At 45.7% G+C, this 21813-nt stretch overlaps 1 protein-coding gene across 2 annotated transcripts; it reads left to right on the forward strand.

Annotated features, from left to right (window-relative positions):
• The first annotated feature begins 1730 nt into the window (after positions 1-1730).
• On the forward strand, positions 1731-19714 carry KCNJ16 (potassium inwardly rectifying channel subfamily J member 16). Of its 2 annotated transcripts, none has more exons than XM_079323737.1 (3): positions 1731-1874; positions 4116-4226; positions 18192-19714. In XM_079323737.1, the coding sequence occupies exon 3, from the start codon at positions 18247-18249 to the stop codon at positions 19513-19515; it is 1269 nt and encodes a 422-aa protein (XP_079179863.1). In that variant the 5' UTR covers positions 1731-1874; positions 4116-4226; positions 18192-18246; the 3' UTR covers positions 19516-19714. The 2 variants fall into 2 exon arrangements, with proteins under 2 accessions (XP_079179863.1, XP_079179864.1); XM_079323738.1 differs by lacking the exon at positions 1731-1874 and adding an exon at positions 3902-4010.
• The last annotated feature ends 2099 nt before the right edge of the window (positions 19715-21813 follow it).

Genomic DNA, 21813 nt, shown 5'->3' on the forward strand with positions numbered 1-21813 from the left:
AGATTAGTTTGATCCTGGCTCTTATGAGGCACCACAGCAGATGAGAATGCACAAATTCCCTCCTTGAGTTAGGACTCTTGGATGTCAAATCAAAGCCCAGGTGCTCCACAACCCATTTCCTTTCCTCAGTGTTTTATATTTCCTAGCCCTGTAATTCTCCCCAGGAAACCAGCAGAAATCTTAATTTCTTACCCCCCTCCCTGCCCCAAGTAACAGCTCTGGTGATTTAAACAATCAAGCACATGTTCTCACACTGTCTGCTCACCAGAAACAGGGATGTGGTGGGGAAAAGCATGGAGGGAAGGAAAGGAAATGACATTAACCTTTTCCATCTGATAAATAAGGGCTCCATTCAGCTGCAGTAATCCACATCCTTCCCTGGAGATCCAGTTCATGGAATACCTGAGGGCTCAGTTAATTTCAAATTATTTCCACACTGGCCAGCTGATTTCTTGGTGAATTATTCAGTGCCTGTGCACATGGAAAAGGACTGGAGCCCTCCTGTGATTTGTCTTTGTGGCAGGAAAATTAATCCACAAACACCAGAGGTTTCTGTCCAAAAAGGAGACAGAGGAGTTTTGTAACTTTAGTGGAATAAAGGGAGAGGCCTTGGGCATTCCCCATGGGGTCTCTCAACATTTTTGGAGGATGCAGCCTCCTTTTTATCCCAATTTCCCAGCCACATTTCCCTCTCTCTTTCCCCATTGACTGAGATCCTTGAGAGGTACAGGCTTCCCAAAAAGGCTGATACCCCTTCTAATGCACAGCCACCGTGTTTTCCTGGTGTCTCTGCTCTTTTTCTCTAAATCCAGAGATGTAGCACAGTCTTGAGTGACAGTTTGTGTCAATTAGTGCAATTTCTATGGAATTTATGGTTCCTCCCCTGCTGCTTTCACTTCTCCCTATCTGGCCTTATTTACCATAGTTTGTAAAAATCTCCTCCTTCACTCCTTTCAATCCCTCCTCTTCTTATTTCCTCAATAATTGTCTTTCAAACCTTAGTTATCATCGACGTAACTTTTTGCTCCTGGCTCCTTTTTGGTTTTGCAGTTATTCACAGTGACATCATTTTCTGTCCTTTGTAGCCATTTCTGGGTCTGCAGGCTTCTACCTGCATCCCTTTGATCACCTGCTGAATAATTTGTACTAAGCAAGGGGTCATGCATGGCCAAAAGATGAGAGTTGTTACAGCACATAAGAGGAAAAAAAAAATTCTTTTAACCCACAGTCTACCATGAAAACACATCCCATTCTCATCCTTTCCACATGAGCTGAATTTTTAATTCCCTTTGTTATTTATTTCACTTCTTTTCCACTGTCATCTATTTGCAATCAGCAGTTTGACTCATTTAATTTTCCACACATTAGTATTGATCCACAGCCCACTGAAACCATGGGAATCCTCTCATTGGCACCAAGGCATTTGGGATTAAGTTCCTACATTTTGAGACATGTTCCTTCCCCTTTGATTTTTTTTTTTTTCCCTTTAGGGAGTGTAACTAGCAGAACATAACAACCCAAAGTTGGGTGCAATTTTGCAACTTTCCTGGTGCTGTAACGAGCTGTGCTCCCAGGGTTCATTATGGGGCTGTCTTGAAGCTTGCTGGTGAAACAGGAAAAACAAGAAATCCGACCTCACTGCAGTGCTTAATTGAAGTGCATTTATTGACTGCTTTTAAGCTCTTACAGCAACTGTGTTTGCTGAGAACTCTTGGCTTTAATTCACCTTTAGCAGACACAGCCTTGACAAAAACCTGTCACCCTTTGGGGCTGGGCTGGGAGCTGCAGCTGAAGGTTGGAGATTTCCTCTCCTTGTGATGCTGTTCAGCTTCTCTCCCTCCCCAAAACTCCCATGTGGGATGAAAATGCCAGAGGTAAAGCAAGAGCATCATGCTGAGCATGTTTTTGGTGATTTCTTGCTGCCAGGGAAAGTAACTTGGATCAACAAAGAGAAAAAAAACCCCTTTGCTAAAGGATCTCAAAGATTCTTCAAGCTGCAAATCTTTTTGAAGAGTTTGGATCTCTGATCTCATCATGCTGAGGAGGGAGAGCTGAGAAAAATCCAACTCAGTGCCAAAGGGGATCTGTGCTGGGAATTCTGCCTTTGACACAGCAGTGCTGACCCTGGTGTGTGCTGAACGCTGCCGAATTCTGCTCCCCATCCCTCTGCACTGGAAATTCAGGCAGAGCTCTGTGACCCTGCTGTAACCTGAGAACAGCTCCTCACCTCCCTCAGCAGGCAGTGCTGCCTCCAGCACCATCCACCAGCTCTCAACTTTGTCTGGATTCAGGGAATTTGTTCCACTGGCAGGAAGGAGTTCTGAGGTTTTTTTGGTGTTATCTCTGATCTTAACTGGGGAGCTGAGCACAGCTGAGAGCTGATGCTGAGGCAGGGAATGTGTTCTGCAGGAAGGGTGGAAATCAGTCCTGGAATTGATGGAATTGATGGATGTGGCCCTCCCCTAGTGCAGGAGATAAAGCTGAGATTGCAAGAAGTGCAAAGGGACATTTTTGGGTATCTCATTTTTGGGTATCAATTTTGGGGGATCTCCTTTTTGGGGATCTCATTTTTTGGTATCTCATTTTTGGGTATCACATTTTTAGGTATCTATCTCACTTTTAGGTATCTCAGGTTTGGGGGATCTCATTTTTGGGGATTTTATTTTTGGCTATCTCATTTTAGGTATCTATCTCATTTTTGGGGATCTCATTTTTGGCTATCTCATTTTTAGGTATCTCAATTTTGGGGGATCTCATTTTTGGCTATCTCATTTTTAGGTATCTATCTCATTTTTAGGTATCTCAATTTTGGGGATCTCATTTTTGGGTCTGATGTCACACTGGCTCTGTGTGAGACCTCTGATCTAGCTCTCTGTAATGTTAATTAAATTAAACTGGATGGGGTTTTTTTGTTGGTTTGTTCTTTTGGTTTTTTTCCCAGAGTTTTGGAACCCTCTTGGCTTTGCAGAGCTGCAGGTGCTCAGCATGGTGAGGCAGGTAAAGGAAATCTCTGAATCCTCCTTGTTCCAGCCCAGGTGCAAATCTGACCCAGAGGAGATTGTGGGGTCTGTGATGTAAATTCATGCAGATGAAGTCATTAGTCTGCTGTGTGCTTGTTTTTCTGCTTGCTGGGTAAGGAAGAGGCAGAGATTCTGCAGAGAACAGGCTGGAAACAGCAGATTTGTGCCCAAAGTGCCAAGTTGGAAAAGCTTTAGAGCCTGGCAGAGACTGACAGTCAGTTCTTTTGGAGATTGGGTGGAAGTTGTTCCATCACCAGCCACCAACCTCTTGGCTGCTCTTTCCTGGCATTTATTAGCAGATGCTTGTGCCAGGAGGACACAGGCAGCACTGAAATAGTTTGACACCACCCTAATTAAGAATTTATTGATAAAATCAGGATAAAAACAGTTATTGGTTCTTCTATACCAAGAGCATTCCCAGGGATGAGTTTTATCCCTGGAAAGGCCTGTGGAAGTGGAAGCTTTTTACACTGATATGGTTTTTGTGGTCATTTTTCTGACCTGTTAAAATCCTGTCCCAGCTCTCTGGGATCTTCTCAGGTGACAGGGACAGGAGCTGAGCTGGTCTCTATGTGACCAACTCAGAGCAAGAATTTAAAATAACCTGCTGTGAGCAGCAGCACAGTGTTCTGAGACGAAAAAAAAAAAAAAAGGTTTTCAGACATCTCTTGGTGACTTTTATTACCCAGGCAGGTGCTGGGGTGCAAGGATAAAATCCAAGGCCCAAAGATAACTGTGCTGCCAGCAAAAAAGCCCTTTGCACTTTTCAGCAGCTCTCAGAAGGGGCTGTAATTACCTCTGGATCAGCTATCAGGGAAATGGGGGAGGTTTGGGGTCAGGTTGGTTCCTGGTGTAAATCCTTTGGTTGCTTCACACTTGTGGCAAAGCAGACCTTGAGCCTTTCTGGGAAAAACAACTGAAAAACTGCTGGGCTGCCCAAAGCAGCGTTTTCCTCCCCAGTCTGAATGTGCTGAAAGGACAGGATTTTCTGTGAACTTTCCCCAAACAGTCTTTCTTTTTCTTTTTTTTTTTTCCTTCTCTTTGAGAGGGGGAGGAGTTGTGTCTAAAAAAACAAACCCAACCTGTCGTCCTCAGCTCTGCCAACCTGTCAGTCCAGCCATGCAAGAAGAGAGGGAGAGAGACAGAGCAAAAGAAATGAGGGAGTGAAGAAGCAGAGATTCTTTCAAAGCTCAGCAGGACATTCAGGTAAAGCCATTTCTCCCTTCCTTAACCACCCTTTTCCCTGTGTTTGTACAGGTAAACAGAAATTCTGTTGCCTTAGAGAGCTGTAAACTAACTGAACACCCCGTGTGGAATAAAGTGCTTGTGGTTCATCTGGAGGGGTGTTTGGAGTGGAAGCTGGCAGCTCCTCAGCTGTTGTTTGGAAACAGGGTTTGTGTGCCTGGAATTCCTGTTCATTTGAATATTGAAGAGAGGCAGAGCTTGCTGGAGCCCATGTTTAGGGAGGGTGCTAAGCTGTGTAATTGCAGGGCTGAGCCAGGCTCTAATTAGGGCAGATCAGGGTGAGAACTTGTCAGAGAGGAGGGAAATTCAGAGCTGGCAGCTCCAGGGCTCTGCCACCTTCTCCTGGAGCATCTGCTGGGCTGTGGGACCACCCAGACCTGGGGCTGAGCCCCTCTGGCATCTCCTGTCCTTTCTGGAGGGGCTCAGCACCCTGTTTTTGGGGATTCCTGAGCAGCACAGGCACTGCCAGCTCTCCCCGAGGGAACTGAGGCTTGCAGGGTGTGAGAGACCATGGGGACAGGAATGGACACAGTTAATTGGGTCTGAGTGACCCCATACCTGTGCCTGTGCAAGGAGCTGAGAGATTTCCCCCCTCCTATGTCACGAAACTTCACAAATAAAAAAGGTGAGAAAGCAAGGATCTTCCTCATCCCCCTTAGAAACCCCTCAATTTCCACATTTCCAAACCCTGAGCAAACATTTTAAACTCTCATTTGCAAACTCTGTGGCACCTGTCTGAGCAGGCTGAGGATGTGGGAAGGTGGCACAAGAGTGGGGGCAGGATTTCCTCTCCTTGCTGCCTCCCTGGGGTTTTCAGTCCTGCAGCAAGGGCAGCTCACCTGGCACTCAGAGCAGGCTGAAAGGTGCCAAGGCAGATTCCAGGGCTCTGGTTACTCCATCCCAGCTCCTGCCCCTTCCCTGCTGCCCAGCTGCCTCAAATCCCTGTGCCTGGGCTGGCCAGCACAAGATGGAAATGCAGAGGGGATGCAGGCAGTGAGAGACTGGATAGAAACCTTTGCAAAGTCCTGGTGTTCCATCATTTTCCTTTCTTCTGGGATCGTGTTCTCCTGGTGGGGATGGTGATACAGAGAGTGATTAGGAACATTTAATAAACAGAAAACCCTTCTTTTAAGTGTTTTCTGTAGTGTTGTTGTGAGCTTTCTTGCCAGAGCTGGGATGGAGAGGGAAGTGTTTTGTCAAGTGAATGCAGTGGGTGGAGAAGAGGAAGTGAATATTTAAGTTTTGGTGGAAATAGACACTTTTTTATTCCTTGTTACAGTAACAGAAATTAGTCACTGAAAGAAGGAGGAAAATTAACAATCCTAATCTGCAAGGATTTCACTAATGAACCTCACAGCACTTCTGCATCTTCTCCTCTTCTCTTCTCTTCTCTTCTCTTCTCTTCTCTTCTCTTCTCTTCTCTTCTCTTCTCTTCTCTTCTCTTCTCGATAAGGGTTAAGGGATAAAGGACTTTCATTTCCGTATTTGATAAGGATTTTTATGATGCCGCAATTTGCTAAGGTGGAACACACTGAAATGCACATTTATGGTGCATTGCAGATATAATTATATAGACCTTGTAAATTAGCATATTTAACAAAGATGCTCTAATGAGGAGCTTGCATGAATAGTGTGACATCTTTTTATCCTGAATTATTTTCTCTTAGCTGGGTTTGAGTTCACAGGACGTGTTTTAGGGGGGGTTTGTGTAACCCTTTCACCAGGATGCTGCTCCCTCACCTCAGTGTTCCCTGGCACGGCTGAAATTCTGGAGATTCTGATGCTCTGCCCTTTTTTCTGTTATTAGTCACCTTTCTTGCCCAATATTCTCACCCTCTGCCTTTGGTGAGAGGGTTTGGTAAGAGAACACCCTTTTCCAGTAATTAATTGTGCAATTAAACCTTTACATGCTAAATACAAACGAGCACAACAAGCAAACACCACCTCCCCTTTCTGCCTGCTTTTAACCCGGGGTAAGGGCTTGGTTTGATTCCTCATCTCTTCATCTCCAGTTGTAAAAGAGGATTTGTCTGTCCTGGCTGGCAGGAGGCAAAGCTGGAGCTCAGGAAGTGGCCGTGCTGCATTTCACAAGGTTCATTTCTTGTGTTTTCCAGTCATGAGTCCATCCCTGGTTCCTCTTTCCAAAGCAGATAAATTCATGTTTGAGGGGAGGAGAATCCTCAGCTCCTCTTTGTGGTGACATGGTGGGGTGGAGAATTGGGAGAGTGGAGAGGATTTCAGCCCTTAATTTGCTGTGGAAAGGTTCAGCAGGTTCATTGAATTTTGGGGCACAGGAGAGTGGCTCAACACTTCCCAAAGAAGATCTAAGGACTGACATTTGATAAAAATCAAGACTCTGGAAAAAAGAACTGGAAAAAAAAAAAGTAATTTTGGTGGACAACCATTTTTTTCTGGCTAATTTTCTTCAAGGGAAAACCAAGATGGGCTCACAGAGCTGTGTGAAAAGACTCACCTGGATAAAAGAATTTTTTAACTGGAAAACAGCTGGAAAATTTCCATGTTTAATAAAAGCATCTTCATTTTCGAGAGAATTTCACAAAACATCTCCAGTTCAAAACATCTCCCAAACTGGTTTCAAGTTGGCACAAATGTGCAGATCAGCATCATTTAGGAGTGGCAGAATCTCCATCTCCTGGCCCTGCTCACCCCTGACCTTGCAGACCCAGTTCTGGATGCCCAAGTGGCCCCTTGTGCTCTCCAGGAAATGCAATCCTGGGAGAAAAAGCAATTTCCTACCTGGCTCTGTCCCACTCAAAGATAGATTAGGACAAATCTGAGCCACAGAGATGATATTCACTTAATAAAAGTAGAGGCCATAAAACACAGGCCACTTTCCACCAGAAATCTCAACGGGGAAATTCAAATGTTTCTATTTCCACTCACAAACCTTCACCAGCTGTTTGACTATTCATGAAAATCCTTTCAGTTTTCCACAACTGAGTGAGGATGCTTTCCAGGAGCGGCCTGTGGTGAGATTTCCAGTGCACTCTTGCTCTGGATAGACTCAGAATATTAATCTTTTCATGGTATTTTGTCACCACAAGCCATTATTCCACGAAGAAATGAGGCAAATGGTGCCTCATGCAAAAAAACCCCAAGTAACCCTCCAGCAGCTCCTGCCAGTCTCTGTTGTTCAGACCTCAGAAAGGTTTAATTTTTTTTTTTTTTTTTTTTTTTTTCAGTGGGAATAAGCAATTAGTGCTTTGCTTTATCTCCAGCCTGTTCAAATGGAGCTCGGTGATTGGTGAGGCAATTTTGGATGGAGGTGCAGTTGCCCTGGCAACAATCGGGGGGTGAAATCAGAACCTTTTGAGCAGCCGGTGGAATGTGGTTCCACTTGGATGACAATAGGTCAGAGCGTTTTAATGGGGAGGATGGAATCCAGCACAATGGGATTTATTGCTGTGACATCACATTGACACTATTCCTGCGAATTCTCCGCCTTGTGACAGACCTGGCTCGGTGGAAAAACCGGGGGAAATGCCGTTAATCATTTTGTTTTCCAAACCCACCAGAGCCTGCGTGTCCCAGGGGGTTGGCAGGGATCTCTTCTGAGGAGGGAGTGAAATCCAAGCTCCCTGCACAAAGCTGTCCTGGACACCAGCAATGGTTCTGACAACCAAAGGCTCCTTTCTGCAGGGTGCTGGCCCAAATCTGCTGGAGAACTTCCCCACTCGCTGGGTTTTTTATCACCAAAACAATCCCCAGTCATTTCCAGGGTGGTAATTCAGCCTCTTAAACCTGATTGCTTTTGCTGACAGACAAGACCTTGCAAGGAGCAATTCCTAGAGCAATGCTGGAAGAAAAGGTTCCCTGTTCAGTGGGGAGGGGAAATATTTCACCCCTCCTGCCTGGACATTCTTCCAAGTCCTGCAATAAGGATTCTTTTATTCTGGAAGATCCCGGAGTTCTGTCTAATTCCAAGTCCTGCAATAAGGATCCTTTTATTCTGGAAGATTCCAGAGTTCTGTCTAATTCCAAGTCCTGCAATAAGGATCCTTTTATTCTGGAAGATCCCAGAGTTCTGTCTAATTCCAAGTCCTGCAATAAGGATCCTTTTATTCTGGAAGATCCCAGAGTTCTGTCTAATTCCAAGTCCTGCAATAAGGATTCTTTTATTCTGGAAGATCCCAGAGTTCTGTCTAATTCCAAGTCCTGCAATAAGGATCCTTTTATTTTGGAAGATCCCAGAATTCTGTCTAATTCCAAGCCCTGCAATAAGGATCCTTTTATTCTGGAAGATCCCAGAGTTCTGTCTAAAGGGATGCAATGCCCAGCACCAGGAGAATGTGCTGCCTGCAGCTTGAAGGAAATGCAGGTTAGGGTGCCAAAAATCTGTCCCTCTACCCTGAACCATAAGCACAGAAAGGTTGGGATCATTGGGATGTCCCTACAGACCTCTGTCACACATAGAAATCCAGAGCCACCTGTTTTACTGGCACCAGAAATTGCCCTTAGCACTCATTTCATGTGCTGGCCCTTGAACCTTTTACCAATTTTCCTTTTGAATCAATGGAGGTGATTCCCATTCATTTTTTTGATATGAAAAACAGATTTATTTTTTTTCTCTGTCACACAGGCTGGTACCCTGCACATCCTTTCATTGTTGATAGGAGGCTTTTACAACAATAAAGCCCCAATAATTCCTCTCCTTGGAATTATTCCTGGAGAACAATTGAGCCAGACAATGACACAACCTGTTTCTTGTCTTCCTCGGTGGGAAATGGGCTCAGTGTCCACAAACAGCCAAGGGTGTGGAAGTGAGTGACCTCAAAGCTGGGTTTGACACAGAAGAACAAAGAGATCTCTGAGCCTGATTGGAAAAACACCCCGAGAGCAGATCGATGGCATAAGATCATAATTGTCATAATTGTCATAATTATCAACACACGTCACGGTGTGGCTGGAGGCTCTGGCAGCTCCTCCAGACACAGGAGCAGCCCTGGGTGACTGCAGGGACATCCCTGCAGCTCTGGGCTGGGCTGGGGGCTCTGATCCATCAGCATTTCAGCTTTTATATTTTTCATCTATTCATAATCCTGCAGTTCTTCAGTGTAGAACTCCAAACTCCACACCCAGTGTGAGCTGCTGCTCTCCCAGTTTGGGCAGACACAGCAATTCCTCTCTGGGCTGGGAATCAAGGACACCTCACTGCCTCAGAGATGGAAACAAAAGGGATTGGGGGAGCAAATTTGGGGTAAATGACTTCATTACCTGAAGCTGTAATTGGGAGAATGACCCCCAATATGCAAATGGACCAAACTTATACAAGTGTGAAAACCCATTGTCCATTTTGGGTGTATCCCATCCCAAAATGTACCTGAAGGCCCTTCAGTAAACAGAACAGCTTTTTATTCCCTTAATTTTGTCTGGCCCCTGTTTTTAGGTAGCCCCAAAAGGCATCAGCTCATCCTCAGGGGTGTTTCTGGCTATTATTGCTCTCAGATAATTTCCCCTTTGTTCCAGCACCTCTGAGGTCACTTTTTCATTAATCCAAATTTTCATCCCCTCCCATGATCAGCCTTGCAGCTGATCCCAAATTAAGACACCCTCATGATGTTTATTTGGTTTGTTGTTGGGTTTTGTTTGGTTTTTTTTTTTTTTTTTTTCTTTCCCCATGGGAAACACCACTTTGTGTTCTTCAAAGATTTCACTTCCCAAAGTTCCTCTCATCAAGGTGAGGCAGTTTAGCATCATAGGGAATATTCCAGAAAATGAGCTGAGCTGCCTGAGCTCATGATTTGGGCTGGACAGGCCTTGGGAGTGATTTGGGGTTTCATTAATCACCTTTGGCTTTGTGTGAATTTGGAAGGACTCTGGCTGTGGAGCAAGTGATGCTGTAATTCCATTTTATTCAGTGAAAACAGGAGTAAATACGACCCAGGAAAAATACAGGATACAAAATAGGATAAATCTCCCACTGAGGCTGTGCACATCACTCCTGAATTTAATTTAATTCTGATGGCTGATCATTTATCCAACTCCCAACTAGTCTGAATCAGGGGACAGGGGCAGTAAATTTCAAACCAGAGGGTGAAATTCTCTTTAGCCATGCTCTTGTCTCTGGTGACAGCACCACTGTAAAGGTAATGTGGAATAAATGAGAGAGACATTTATTTCACAAACCCACAGCACCTGTGAGGCCAAACAGAAAAGTTGTCACTCAAAACAATCTTTAGGAATTGCTTTGGCAATAAAAATCAACCCTACTGCAGTTTAGATATCAGGTTTTTTTGTGTGTGTGGAGTGTTGACATTTGCAATGTAGCAGGTTTTTATTTGATGTATTTTTTGTTAACATGGGCTCTGATAAGATCTGCTCGCTCCTTCACACTGTTTGCCTGGAGAAGTAAAACAGGAAAAACACGGCTGGCTGAGCAAACAGCTCAGAGTGGGCTGAATTCCCATCAAGGAGCTCCTTCACTCAGCACTGCTGGGGAAAACCTTCACACAAAGAGAAACCACAGAATTCCAATCCTGCGCCTGGAGGGGCACAAATCTGTGCACCCCACAGGGAGGCAAAAATCCTGTTTAGAACAATCCCTAAATATTTTATTAAAGGCAGTTCTAGGTATAAACATTTCTCACATCTACAGGCATGGATAAGGGGCACAGGAATATTGGAATATCCCAAATAAGGGGCACAGGAATATGGAATATCCATGGATAAGGTGCACAGGAATATGGAATATCCCCAATAAGGGGCACAGGAATTTGGAATATCCCCAATAAGGAGCTCAGGGATATGGAATATCCCCAATTAGGGGCACAGGAATATTGGAATATCCCCAATAAGGGGCACAGGAATATGGAATATCCATGGATAAGAGGCACAGAAATATGGAATATCCCCAATTAGGGGCACAATAATATTGGAATATCCCCAGTAAGGGGCACAGGAATATTGGAATATCCCCAATAAGGGGCACAGGAATTTGGAATATCCCCAATAAGGAGCTCAGGGATATGGAATATCCCCAATTAGGGGCACAGGAATATGGAATATCCCCAATTAGGGGCACAATAATATTGGAATATCCCCAATAAGGGGCACAGGAATGTTGAATACCCCTGAGAAGGGGCCCAGCTGGCACAGAGAGGCTCAGGCTGTGCTGGCCCCGTGTCCTTTCCTGGTGCAGCAAACAGGAAGGTGAGGAGCTCCTGCCTGCTCAGGAAGCAGAGCTGCTCTGGGTGACGTCAGGGAAGCTGTTCCTGAGCTGGAAGAACCCTTCTGGAATATCAGCTCCCTCCCCCAGATCTCAGATTATTAATAACCTGTGGTGTTTTGGGAAGGGACAGAACAGCAAATAACAGAGCTGAGGGTGTTGCTCTGTTAAGTGAGTGCTCAGCACTCTCTGATCTCCTTCTGTCATTGTTCCTGACCTGCCACTCACCTACTGCTGATTGCATTAATTCATTAATTACATCATGGCTATTCAGGGCTGCAACAAACTGTTCTCCTGTTCCTGGCCAGCAAAGGCCAGGGGGGGAAAAGTTCCTCGAGGGATTTTGCTGGGGCTCTGAAGGCTCTGAGGGAAATCCATGACTGTGCATGTGGGGTGGAATCTGCAGAAGGATGGGATGAGGCTTCCCTGGGCATCAGGACAGACACCCCTGAGCCAGGGGAGGAGGAAATGCTAATTAGTGCTGGCACTGCTATTTGATTGCCTCACAGCTAATTTGCATTAAGTCCTGCTGAATTAATGAATAGCTTGGTTACTGGTTTCCAAAGGGAGAAGCCTGGATGGAAAATACATTTTTTTACCTGTTCCATCCCTGCCTGGTTTGGAAGTGTCCCAGGCCAGGCTGGAGCATCCTGGTCCAGTGGAAGGTGTGCCTGCCCATGGCAGAGGGTTGGAAGAAGATGATCTTCAAGGTCCTTTCCAACCCAAACCATTCCATGATTTTCAGCTCTAGGCTGTGTCCCAGCTGTGGCAGCTTTAAAAACTGGAACTGCAGGGGCTGGAGCAGAAATTGAGACTCTTGAGCATCAAAACGTGAACGGGAAGAGAAGCAGGACAGGGAATTGGAGGCAGGAGAAGGGGATGACAGTGGCCCTGGGGGGATCCAGCCGCCCCATTCCTGTTGGGATACACAGCAGGACCAGTTCTGGTCGCTCTGTTTCCCTGCTGGAAATCCCAGTTCAGTCCCAGTTCAGGTTCAGCTGTACTGGGGCTCCCAGCCAGGACCCAAGAGGGGAGGCTGAGCTGGGATTGCTGTGCCCCTGCTGGGTCCAGTCCCCTCCATGCAGGAGCTGAGGGTTAAGAGGAGGAAGAGACTCCTCAGAGGGAACAGTTTTAGGTTTCCCCCTTGCCAAAGTGTCTGGGACAAAGAATGGCAGCGAGGCCCCAAATCAAGAGCTTCCAGTTGCCAGCACTTTCCATTTCTCCTGGTATTTCAGTGTTTCCACTGCTGGCTCCTGGCTGCAGCCATGCAGTGCATAGAGTGCAAATAAATTAAAATAGACATTCACAGCTTTCTATGGATTTTGGGAATTGCTCTGAGTGGGAAGCAGGGAGCTGCTTCCCTTTGAACCTGCCCTGTGGCTCCAGAATGGGCAACCAGCCTTCACCAAGCAGCAGCTTCCAGTCTGTCTTCTCCCACTTTAAGGGGCCAAACTTCTTCATTTTTGTATTTTTTATGCTTTTTATTGGTTTTATTGTAAGCAGATCTGGTTTCACTTAGATGAATTAAATGTCAATATATCTGTTGCTGTGAGTTGTTCCAGTGGGGATCACGGCACCATTGCGTGACTCAAAAATCTCTGCAGAGCTCTGCTGCTCTTTGGTGTCTCTGTCTGGTCTTGAAAATGCTCAGTAAACACTTTGATATTGATACTTTAGGTCTCTGCCTGTATGGAGACATTGAGGAAGGAGTAGAAGAAATAAGTGATTTTTTTTTTGCTCTGGGTTTGGTGTATTAGAATCAGAATGGTTTGGGTTGGGACATTAAAGATCATCCAGTGTTTTCTTGTATTTTCTTTATTTTTATATTAATATATATATATAATGCATAAATATTATGTATATATAAATATAATATATATTTTTGGTGGGTTTTTTTTTTTTTACATGCAATATTTTCTCCTGCTGAAAGGGTTTTGTACAAAAACTTCTGGAGTTTAGGGAATTTTGTGTTCCCTTTCCCCTTGCAGAGCTGCCCTTCAGTGCCCTGTGGGGATCTGAGCTGACAAACACTAAATATGTTGGTTTAAACTGCCAGAGGGCAGGGATGGATGGGATTTTGGGATGGAATTCCTGGGATTTTGGGATTGAATTCCTGCTGGGAGGGTGGCACAGAGCAGCTGTGGCTGCCCTGGATCCCTGGAAATGTCCAAGGCCAGATTGGACATTGGGGCTGGAGCAGCCTGGATAGTCAGAGGACAGATCAGAAACAGAAAAATTGGCTGTGAGTAGCAGGAAAAATCCCTTTGCAACAAAAAGAGTGAGAGGAAGGAAGGAAAGAAAGAAGGAAAAGCCTTCAAGCTGCCCTACAATGGGTTTATTTAGGTTCTGTGGGTGGTGGATTTTCTTTAAAGGAACAAGCGTTGGAGCCGATCCCAAAGCAGCTCCGAAGGTTCTGACTTGTCACATTTCTGGTCTCGGAGCTGAAACCCTTCCAGGGTTACACAACAATGACTAAAACTGGAAACCTTTCAGATCATTCCCAAAACGAACAGGAAACTGAGGTGACTGCTGAAGGAGCTCAGGGGGGACAGACACGATTCTGTGTGTGGGGTGAGGGCAGCACCCAGGTCAATTTTGGGGTTTGGGGTTGTTTGCTGATCCGATCTCAGAAGAGAATTATCCTGGGACCCAGATCTTCACATTGTTTTGCTTAATGTTTTACAAACAGGCTGTTGAGTGGAGTTGTCACCGAACAAAAATTCACCCCTATTGTTTACACGATGGGAAAAGGGAGTCATAAAAGGGGTGTAGCAGCAATTTGTTAGGTATTAGGTTACGGTGCAAGAGGGATTATCCTCACAAAACACTGAGCCCTAAACTCCAAATATCGGGATTAAATTGACAATTACATCCACTGAAAGTCTTTGAAAGGCTCAGCTTGATGCTGGAAGCTTTGGAGTGACAATCAGGAGCTGCTCTGCTCGAGAGGAGCTACATGAAAATATAAATACGACACGAAAATCTGCTCCTGCTGCTGTTTGCTTAGTGGCTGCTCTGCACTGGGTAAAAAGCAGGTGCTGGGTTTGTTCCTGGTTCTGCCACTGCTCTCCTTCATGACCTTTGAAACACAGGAATTTCCTCCCATGTCTGGTTGGGGTGAAATTGCTAAAGAATATGAGTTTGGGGTTCAGTGTGGAGGCCCCTGGACAGTTCTGTACCCAACACAGCAAAATCCTGGCCTTGGCTGCGATAATTTGAATTATTCTGGTTTCTGAACTCTGATACATTTATTCTTTAGAATAAACTTATTCTTTATTCATTTATTCTCTGCCATTTACCCTAATGAAATCTTTTGAGATTTCTCTGTTTTTGCCTTCCTACCACCCTGCCTGGCTTTGCTGCTTTATTTTTATCTCTGACAAACTTCCATTTGAAGGGGGGAAATACATTTGTAGGAAGGGAGAGCAAGGATCCTGCGAACTTCAGCTGTGCTGCAATGCCAGGGGAGGCTCATGATGTGCACAAACATGCCCAGCAATCCAGGGAAAAACCCACAGAAAGTAAAAGCAAGGCAGAAAAGGGGGAGGGTTTATGTGTCAGTGTTATAGGAAGGTGAAAAAGCTTCCTGGCAACATCTGAGAGTCATTTGCAACAACAGATCCCTGAGCTTTAGTGAGTAGAGAATGTTTTTAAATCCTCCCCCACCCCCTCTGTTAATCTTTACCAGGTAACAGGATCTCTCATGGAATATTGAGGCTTTCTCAGGGATGTGTCAAATATTTCCAGTTTGGAAAATCAGATTTTTGAAATGGCTCTGGGGTTAAAGGCCATCAGTCTCTCTGGTCTTTGGTAATAATTTGGTAATAATCAGATTCTCCTGAGTGTTCTGCAGGAGTCAAAGTGGCTCAGCCAGAGGGAGGGGGAAACATCTGGGTTCCCAAACTCCCTGTCTGGAACAGGGAAATAACATGTCTGCTCCATGGTGTCCCCAGGAACACATCCTAATCCTCATTTACATAATCCAGGAACACTGGAGGGTTCACTGGACCTGAATGTTCTGAGCAACATCAGTGTCACACAGTTGTTAATCACATGCATGGTTATTTATTATTATGATTTTTACTGCACTTGAGGGACTTGAAGAGGTGGCCTTGAAAAGTGCAGGTTTGGGTTGTGGTTAAGCACACCCAAAATCTGGGCAACATTTTTTGGAGTGGCTGGGGAGGTTCTTTCCAGAGATTTTAGGTCACCTGGGGCAGTGTCCATTGTTCAGTTTGGGGTTTTAGGTCACCTGGGGCAGTCCCCACTGTTCATTTTGGGGTTTTAGGTCACCTAGAGCAATCTTCACTGTTCAATTTGGGATTTTAGGTGTCCTGGGGCAGTCTGCACTGTGCAATACCCAAAGCCCATGTGTGCCACCACCCAAAGCTCTGCCCACCAAAATCCCAAGGTGGTGCCAGCAAAACACAATTTTGGAAATGGGAAGATTTTCTGATGGTGACAGCAGAGGGTGGGATCCACTAAGGAGCCTTTGATTCCTGAAGTGAGTCCCTTTTGGAGGGTTGGGATGTTTGGGAGTATTTTCAAGGAGTTCTGTTTTGAAGCCAATAATCAGTAATCAATAATCAGTAGAATCATGGAATATTGGGTTGGGAGGGAGGAAGGATCATCCAGTCCAGCTTCTGGCCCTGACACCCCAAAATCCCAGCCTGGCATCCCTGGGAGTGCTGCCCAAATACTCCTGGAGCTCTTGGGGCTGTGCCCATTCTCTGGGGGAAGAACCTTTCCCTAAAATCCAACAAAACCTCCCCTGGCGCAGCTCCAGCATTCCCTGATTCCTGCCCCTGTCAGAGTGCAGAGATTGGAGCTGCCCCTCAACACAAAACCCTACAAATGTTTCTATTTAAGAACAAATTGGCTCCTGATTGCAGCTCACTCTATTTTCACACCTCACATTATGAGGTCCTTAAAAAAACACCCAAAAAAAATCCCAACTCTTAACAGTTTCCAGTTTTTGTTTGTTGTTAAACACGACTTTGAAAATGTTGGGTCAAGCATCTTCAATCGTCCGGGCTGCAGTGTTTGTTTAAAACTCTGAGTAAAGCAAGTCCTATGAATGTTTCCAAAGCCCCTATTCCAAGAAGTATTTTTGGAAACATTAATGTTGTGTTTTTTAATGAAGGCCACATTCTGAGGCTACGACACCATATGTCACATTCATTTCTGGACTGGAAAAAAAAAAAAAAAAAAAAAAAAAAAGTAAGAGGGAAAAAAAAAAGGAGAAAAAAAAAAAGAAATGGAAACTATGTTTGGCTTTTAAGTGTTTTTGGATGAATGTCTCTGCATGCTTGTCATTGTTCCTTGGATGAGGGGAGAGCTCTTGGGCTGTTAATCCAGTCCATCCAATATATTTTACACTCCATGGGCCTGACTCTGCCTGGAAGTGTATGCAGTCATTTCTGCTCAGGCAAAGGGAGCAGAGACCTGAGGAAAAGAATTCCTCTAGGAAAGTTGATTTTTCTGAAATTCTCTTTTCTCAAATTCGTTTTCCATGGATTTCTTGGCTCCATTGAAAACCTACATCCGAACTCTGAAACCAGCTTGAAAATGGGAAGAGAGCTTGTCATTTTTCCATCAAAAACTTGCAGTTTCTGGAAGAATAATGACAGGTTTCCCACAAAATTATTAGTGGGGGTTTTTTTTTCCCCTTTAGAAATATCAGTTAGAAGCATGAAATTAGCAAAAAATTGGAATTTTTCTGCTGTGTCCCCATCACTTCTGATTGGTTTTTGTGTTAAGGGTTGGGATGTCGTGCAATGAGCTGGAGACCTGCAGGACAAGGATTTGCCTTTTTAAATTGGATTTTATTTTTGGTTTTTTTTTATTTATTGGGTTGGGTTTTATTGGATTCCAGGTGATGAGGTCTCAATTTCTAACATAATTCTTGTTCTTGGTCATTAAATATGGCCCAGGACTGGCACAGCTCAGTTTTTCTCTGCTCTGACAGAAGAATCTCCTAATCCACATCACTTCCTAAATTTGTGTCACCCACAACTTCCATTCACACCCTCCATGTTTGTTCCAAACTCATTAATCAAGATTTAAATATTTTTGGCAGCCGGATATTTTTTTTTGTTTTCTTTAAGGAAGGATTTCAGAGGCTTTCCAGGACCTCAGAGTTTTATTTGAAATGTAAATAATTTTCTCTAAATTGAACAAACATGTCTCTGTAGCACCAGTTCAGTCAAGTTCACATCTTGTGCAGGTTTTTCTGGGCAATGCTGGAACATAAATAATGATGGATGATCCTGTGTTTGATACATTTTTTTTTGTTATAACACACCAGCTCTGAATTTCCCTGTCCACAGGACTGAAGTTTTAGCTCTAAATAAGGGGGTTTTCCTTTTTTTTTCCTAATGGAGGAAAACAAGGAAAATTGCAAAAAACAATTAATTACCTCCAATATTTGGCCAAATTTAGGTGTTTTGTGCCATATGTGACTGCTTTTAATGTTGTTTCATGGGATCATTAAAGGAGTTGCTCACAACAGGGTCTCTACAAGGGTTTTGATTTCTCTTTTCATCTACAGACCAAATTTTAGGGTTGATAAGGATATTTCCAACTGGTTGAATTTGTTGCTGTCTCCTATTTCCAGGCCTGGTTTTGAGCAGAGTTGTGCAATGGATGTCACACTAATTTCCAAAAATTACCCGTGGTGGAGTAAACGGGATCACATTTGAAAAATCATGTAAAACCCAACTTTCTCCTTTATCTCATAGATTTCCAATGAACAAAGAAAACAACCCGTGGAGTTTTGTGTGAGCTGAGGCAGAGATGAGGAAGATGAGCCACCAAAGCGGCTGCTACAGGCCCGTCAATACCCAGGGGAACAAGGCCAGTTACGGGGAGAGCCCGGAGAAGGAGGCGAAAATGCTGCAGAGGAGATTTCTCCACAAGGACGGCAGCTGCAACGTCTACTTCAAGCACATCTTTGGGGAGTGGGAGAGCTACGTGGCGGACATTTTCACCACGCTGGTGGACATCAAGTGGCGCCACATGTTTGTGATTTTCTCGCTGTCCTACGTGCTGTCGTGGCTGTTGTTCGGCCTGGCGTTCTGGTTGATCGCCATCCAGCACGGCGATGTGTTTGGTGATGAGGAGCTCACCCCGTGCGTGGCCAACGTGCACAGCTTCACGGGAGCTTTCCTGTTCTCCCTGGAGACGCAGACCACCATCGGCTACGGCTCGCGCTGCGTCACCGAGGAGTGCTCGCTGGCCATCCTCGCCGTGATCCTGCAGTCGGTGCTCAGCTGCGTCATCGACACCTTCATCATCGGCGCCGCCTTGGCCAAGATGGCCACGGCCAGGAAGAGGGCCCAGACCATCCGTTTCAGCCACCACGCCGTGGTGGGGCTGAGGGACGGCAAGTTTTGCCTGATGTGGCGCATCGGCGACTTCCGACCCAACCACATGGTGGAGGGCTCGGTGCGGGCGCAGCTGCTGCGCTACCGCCAGGACGGGGAGGGCAGGATGAGCATGGACTACCGGGACCTCAAGCTGCTCAACGACCACATCATCCTGGTGACACCCGTCACCGTGGTGCACGAGATCGACGGCGACAGCCCCTTGTACGGCCTGGACCGCCGAGCTCTGGCCAAGGACACCTTCGAGATCTTGGTGACCTTCGTCTACACCGGCGACTCCACCGGCACTTCCCACCAGTCGCGCAGCTCCTACGTGCCCAGGGAGATCCTGTGGGGCCACAGGTTCAACGACGTGCTGCACGTCAAGAAGAAGCACTACAAGGTGGACTGCCTGCAGTTCGAGGAGACCACGGAGGTGTACGCGCCGCACTGCAGCGCCATGCAGCTGGACAGGAAGGAGCAGGAGTGGAGCCGCGCCGGCAAGGCGCCGGAGGAGCCGCGGGAGAAGCCAGCCCTGGAAAACAAACCCAGCCAAAAGTCCTTCAGTGCTGTGGCCCTGGTCACCAGTTGTGAGGATCCTGAGGAGCCGGTGACAGCTGCCAGCCAGCCTCCCGAAGAGGTTTCCTACAGGAGGGCAGCTGTGACCTTGAGCAGGATCTCCATAGAGTCCCAAATCTGACTTTTCCTGCCCTAAAACCGCTCCCAGCAAATTCTCCCCTCGTAGCTCCTCAAATACAAACAATGAACTCGAGTGCAGCAGTATTTATGTCCCAGACCTTGCTGACAGCGTGCCCACCCTGTCACACCCTGCCACACCCTGTCACACCCTGTCACACCCTGCCACAACCTGTCACACCCTGTCACACAATGTCACACCCTGCCACACCCTGTCACACCCTGCCACACCCTGCCACACCCTGTCACACAATGTCACACCCTGCCACACCCTGTCACACCCTGCCACACCCTGTCACACAATGTCACACCCTTTCACAGCCTGCCACACCCTGCCACACCCTGTCACACAATGTCACACCCTGCCACACCCTGTCACACCCTGCCACACCCTGTCACACAATGTCACACCCTTTCACACCCTTTCACACCCTTTCACACCCTTTCACACCCTGCCACACCCTGTCACACAATGTCACACCCTGCCACACCCTGTCACACCCTGCCACACCCTGCCACACTCTGTCACACAATGTGACACCCAGCAGTTTCCACCTGGGATTCCCAGAGATGTCCTGCCCTTGAGCAAACCCATTGTGACTTTCCTTCCCCAGCAGGGACCAGGGGTGTGTCCAGGGACACAGAATGACCCCACTGGGCACACAAACCGTGCCCTGTGCCCTCTGGGGAGGGTTCAGAGCTGCCCCTCTGGTTTGGAAAGCCAATTCCCAGTCCCTCCCAGTCCCAACAAATGGTTTCTCATCCCAGAGCTCCTCTGGGGAGTCATGTGGCTGATCTTTGTAAGACAAAGGAATAACTTGCCCTGGGTGGCTTTGGACACTTGTTCACACACTGCCCAGGATCCTGTGGGATCCACAGTGGGATCCTGCAGAGCTTTCATCCCCTAATCATGAGCCATTCCCTGGGGTGCCACTCCCTCAGCAGCTGGAGGGATGCAGGAGGTTAAAAAAAAATCAAAACAACACCTCCAGTTTTAAATCAGCAAAATCAGGCTGAGCCTTGAGGAGAAGATCATGTCTGGTGTGAGCTGTGCAATATTTTACATCAAATCCTCTTTCATTTCGTTTCATTTTGCTTTTCTTTTTAGCGCCTTGCGCTTCCTTGCAAAGACAAAGATCAATCTGGAGAACAAACAGGGTGATTTTGTCAAAGTGAAAAATGCTTGTCTCAGATGGCTGTGCAAAAATGATCCTTCACAGAGGAATCCAACAACTCCTCTGTCGCTTCAAACTGGGGGAAAAACAGAACATTGATGCTCTGAAGGTGTGTGTGACGTGGAAGCTCTGTGCTCTGCACGTCCCTGTAATTATTTTGTGAGCAATGCCTCATCATGCTTTTTTGCCCCTGATGATTGCAGTTCATTTGCACTGTGTTTAATTATCCTGCAAACATAAAATAATCATATTGGAGTTTGTGGGGTTAGCAGAGAAGAAATTCAATGTTTGCCTGCTCTCTGTGGCTTCTCTCTCCACAGGAGACACCCCACCTTCCTCAGGATTTTGGGGAGCTGAGTTTATCCTGGAAATGTTCATCCCTCTCCATTTATTGCTGAAGAGGATGAAACGACTGCTGTGGAAATGCTGGCTAACTTTAGGCTGCTAAAATTAGGTCTGACGAGTCATTCACATCATTCTGACTAATTAATTGGGTTTTTATGAGCTCATCACGTTTAATGAAGAAAAAAATAGCCTGCTGAGTGTTGTTTTTTTTTTTTTTCCTCTGCAATTTACTCCATATAGTAGTAGTAGTAGTGTTGCTGGATTATTTTAATGTATTTCTCTTTTGCTAGCACTTGTCTCTGGATACACGTGATCCCTTTAGATAAAACTAAAGCCTGGAGGGTGTTACTTATTCCAAAACTCATTAATTAACCTGTTTTATGTGCTGATTCATCAAGAGTAACCACTTATAAGTGCAGTAAAAATCATCCTCTTGTATCCTGGATTGAAACATTGGCAGACATGGGGGAAAGAGTCTAGAAAAAAAAAAAATTGAAAGGAATGTAGGAAAATGTAGGAAAATGTGGAAGGGTCTCAGTATTTCTGTAGTGTTGGAAAAAAAAAAAAACCATTGGGATTGAATAAAATAGAATATCACCTTCCAGACATGGGAATTAACCCTTCCACTGCCCTCAGGGATGATTTTATTTAATGCTGGGCACCCCTTTCTGGGAAAGCAACTGGGAGATGTGGAGAAGCTGTCAGGGAGGAAGGAGGGAAATGGCTCAAGGTGTTTCAGCCCTAAAAAGGGCTGGGAGGAAAAGAGCTCTCAAACACAAACT

This window comes from Erithacus rubecula (assembly GCF_903797595.1).
Source record: "Erithacus rubecula genome assembly, chromosome: 20".
In the NCBI taxonomy this organism is placed as follows: Eukaryota; Metazoa; Chordata; class Aves; order Passeriformes; family Muscicapidae; genus Erithacus; species Erithacus rubecula.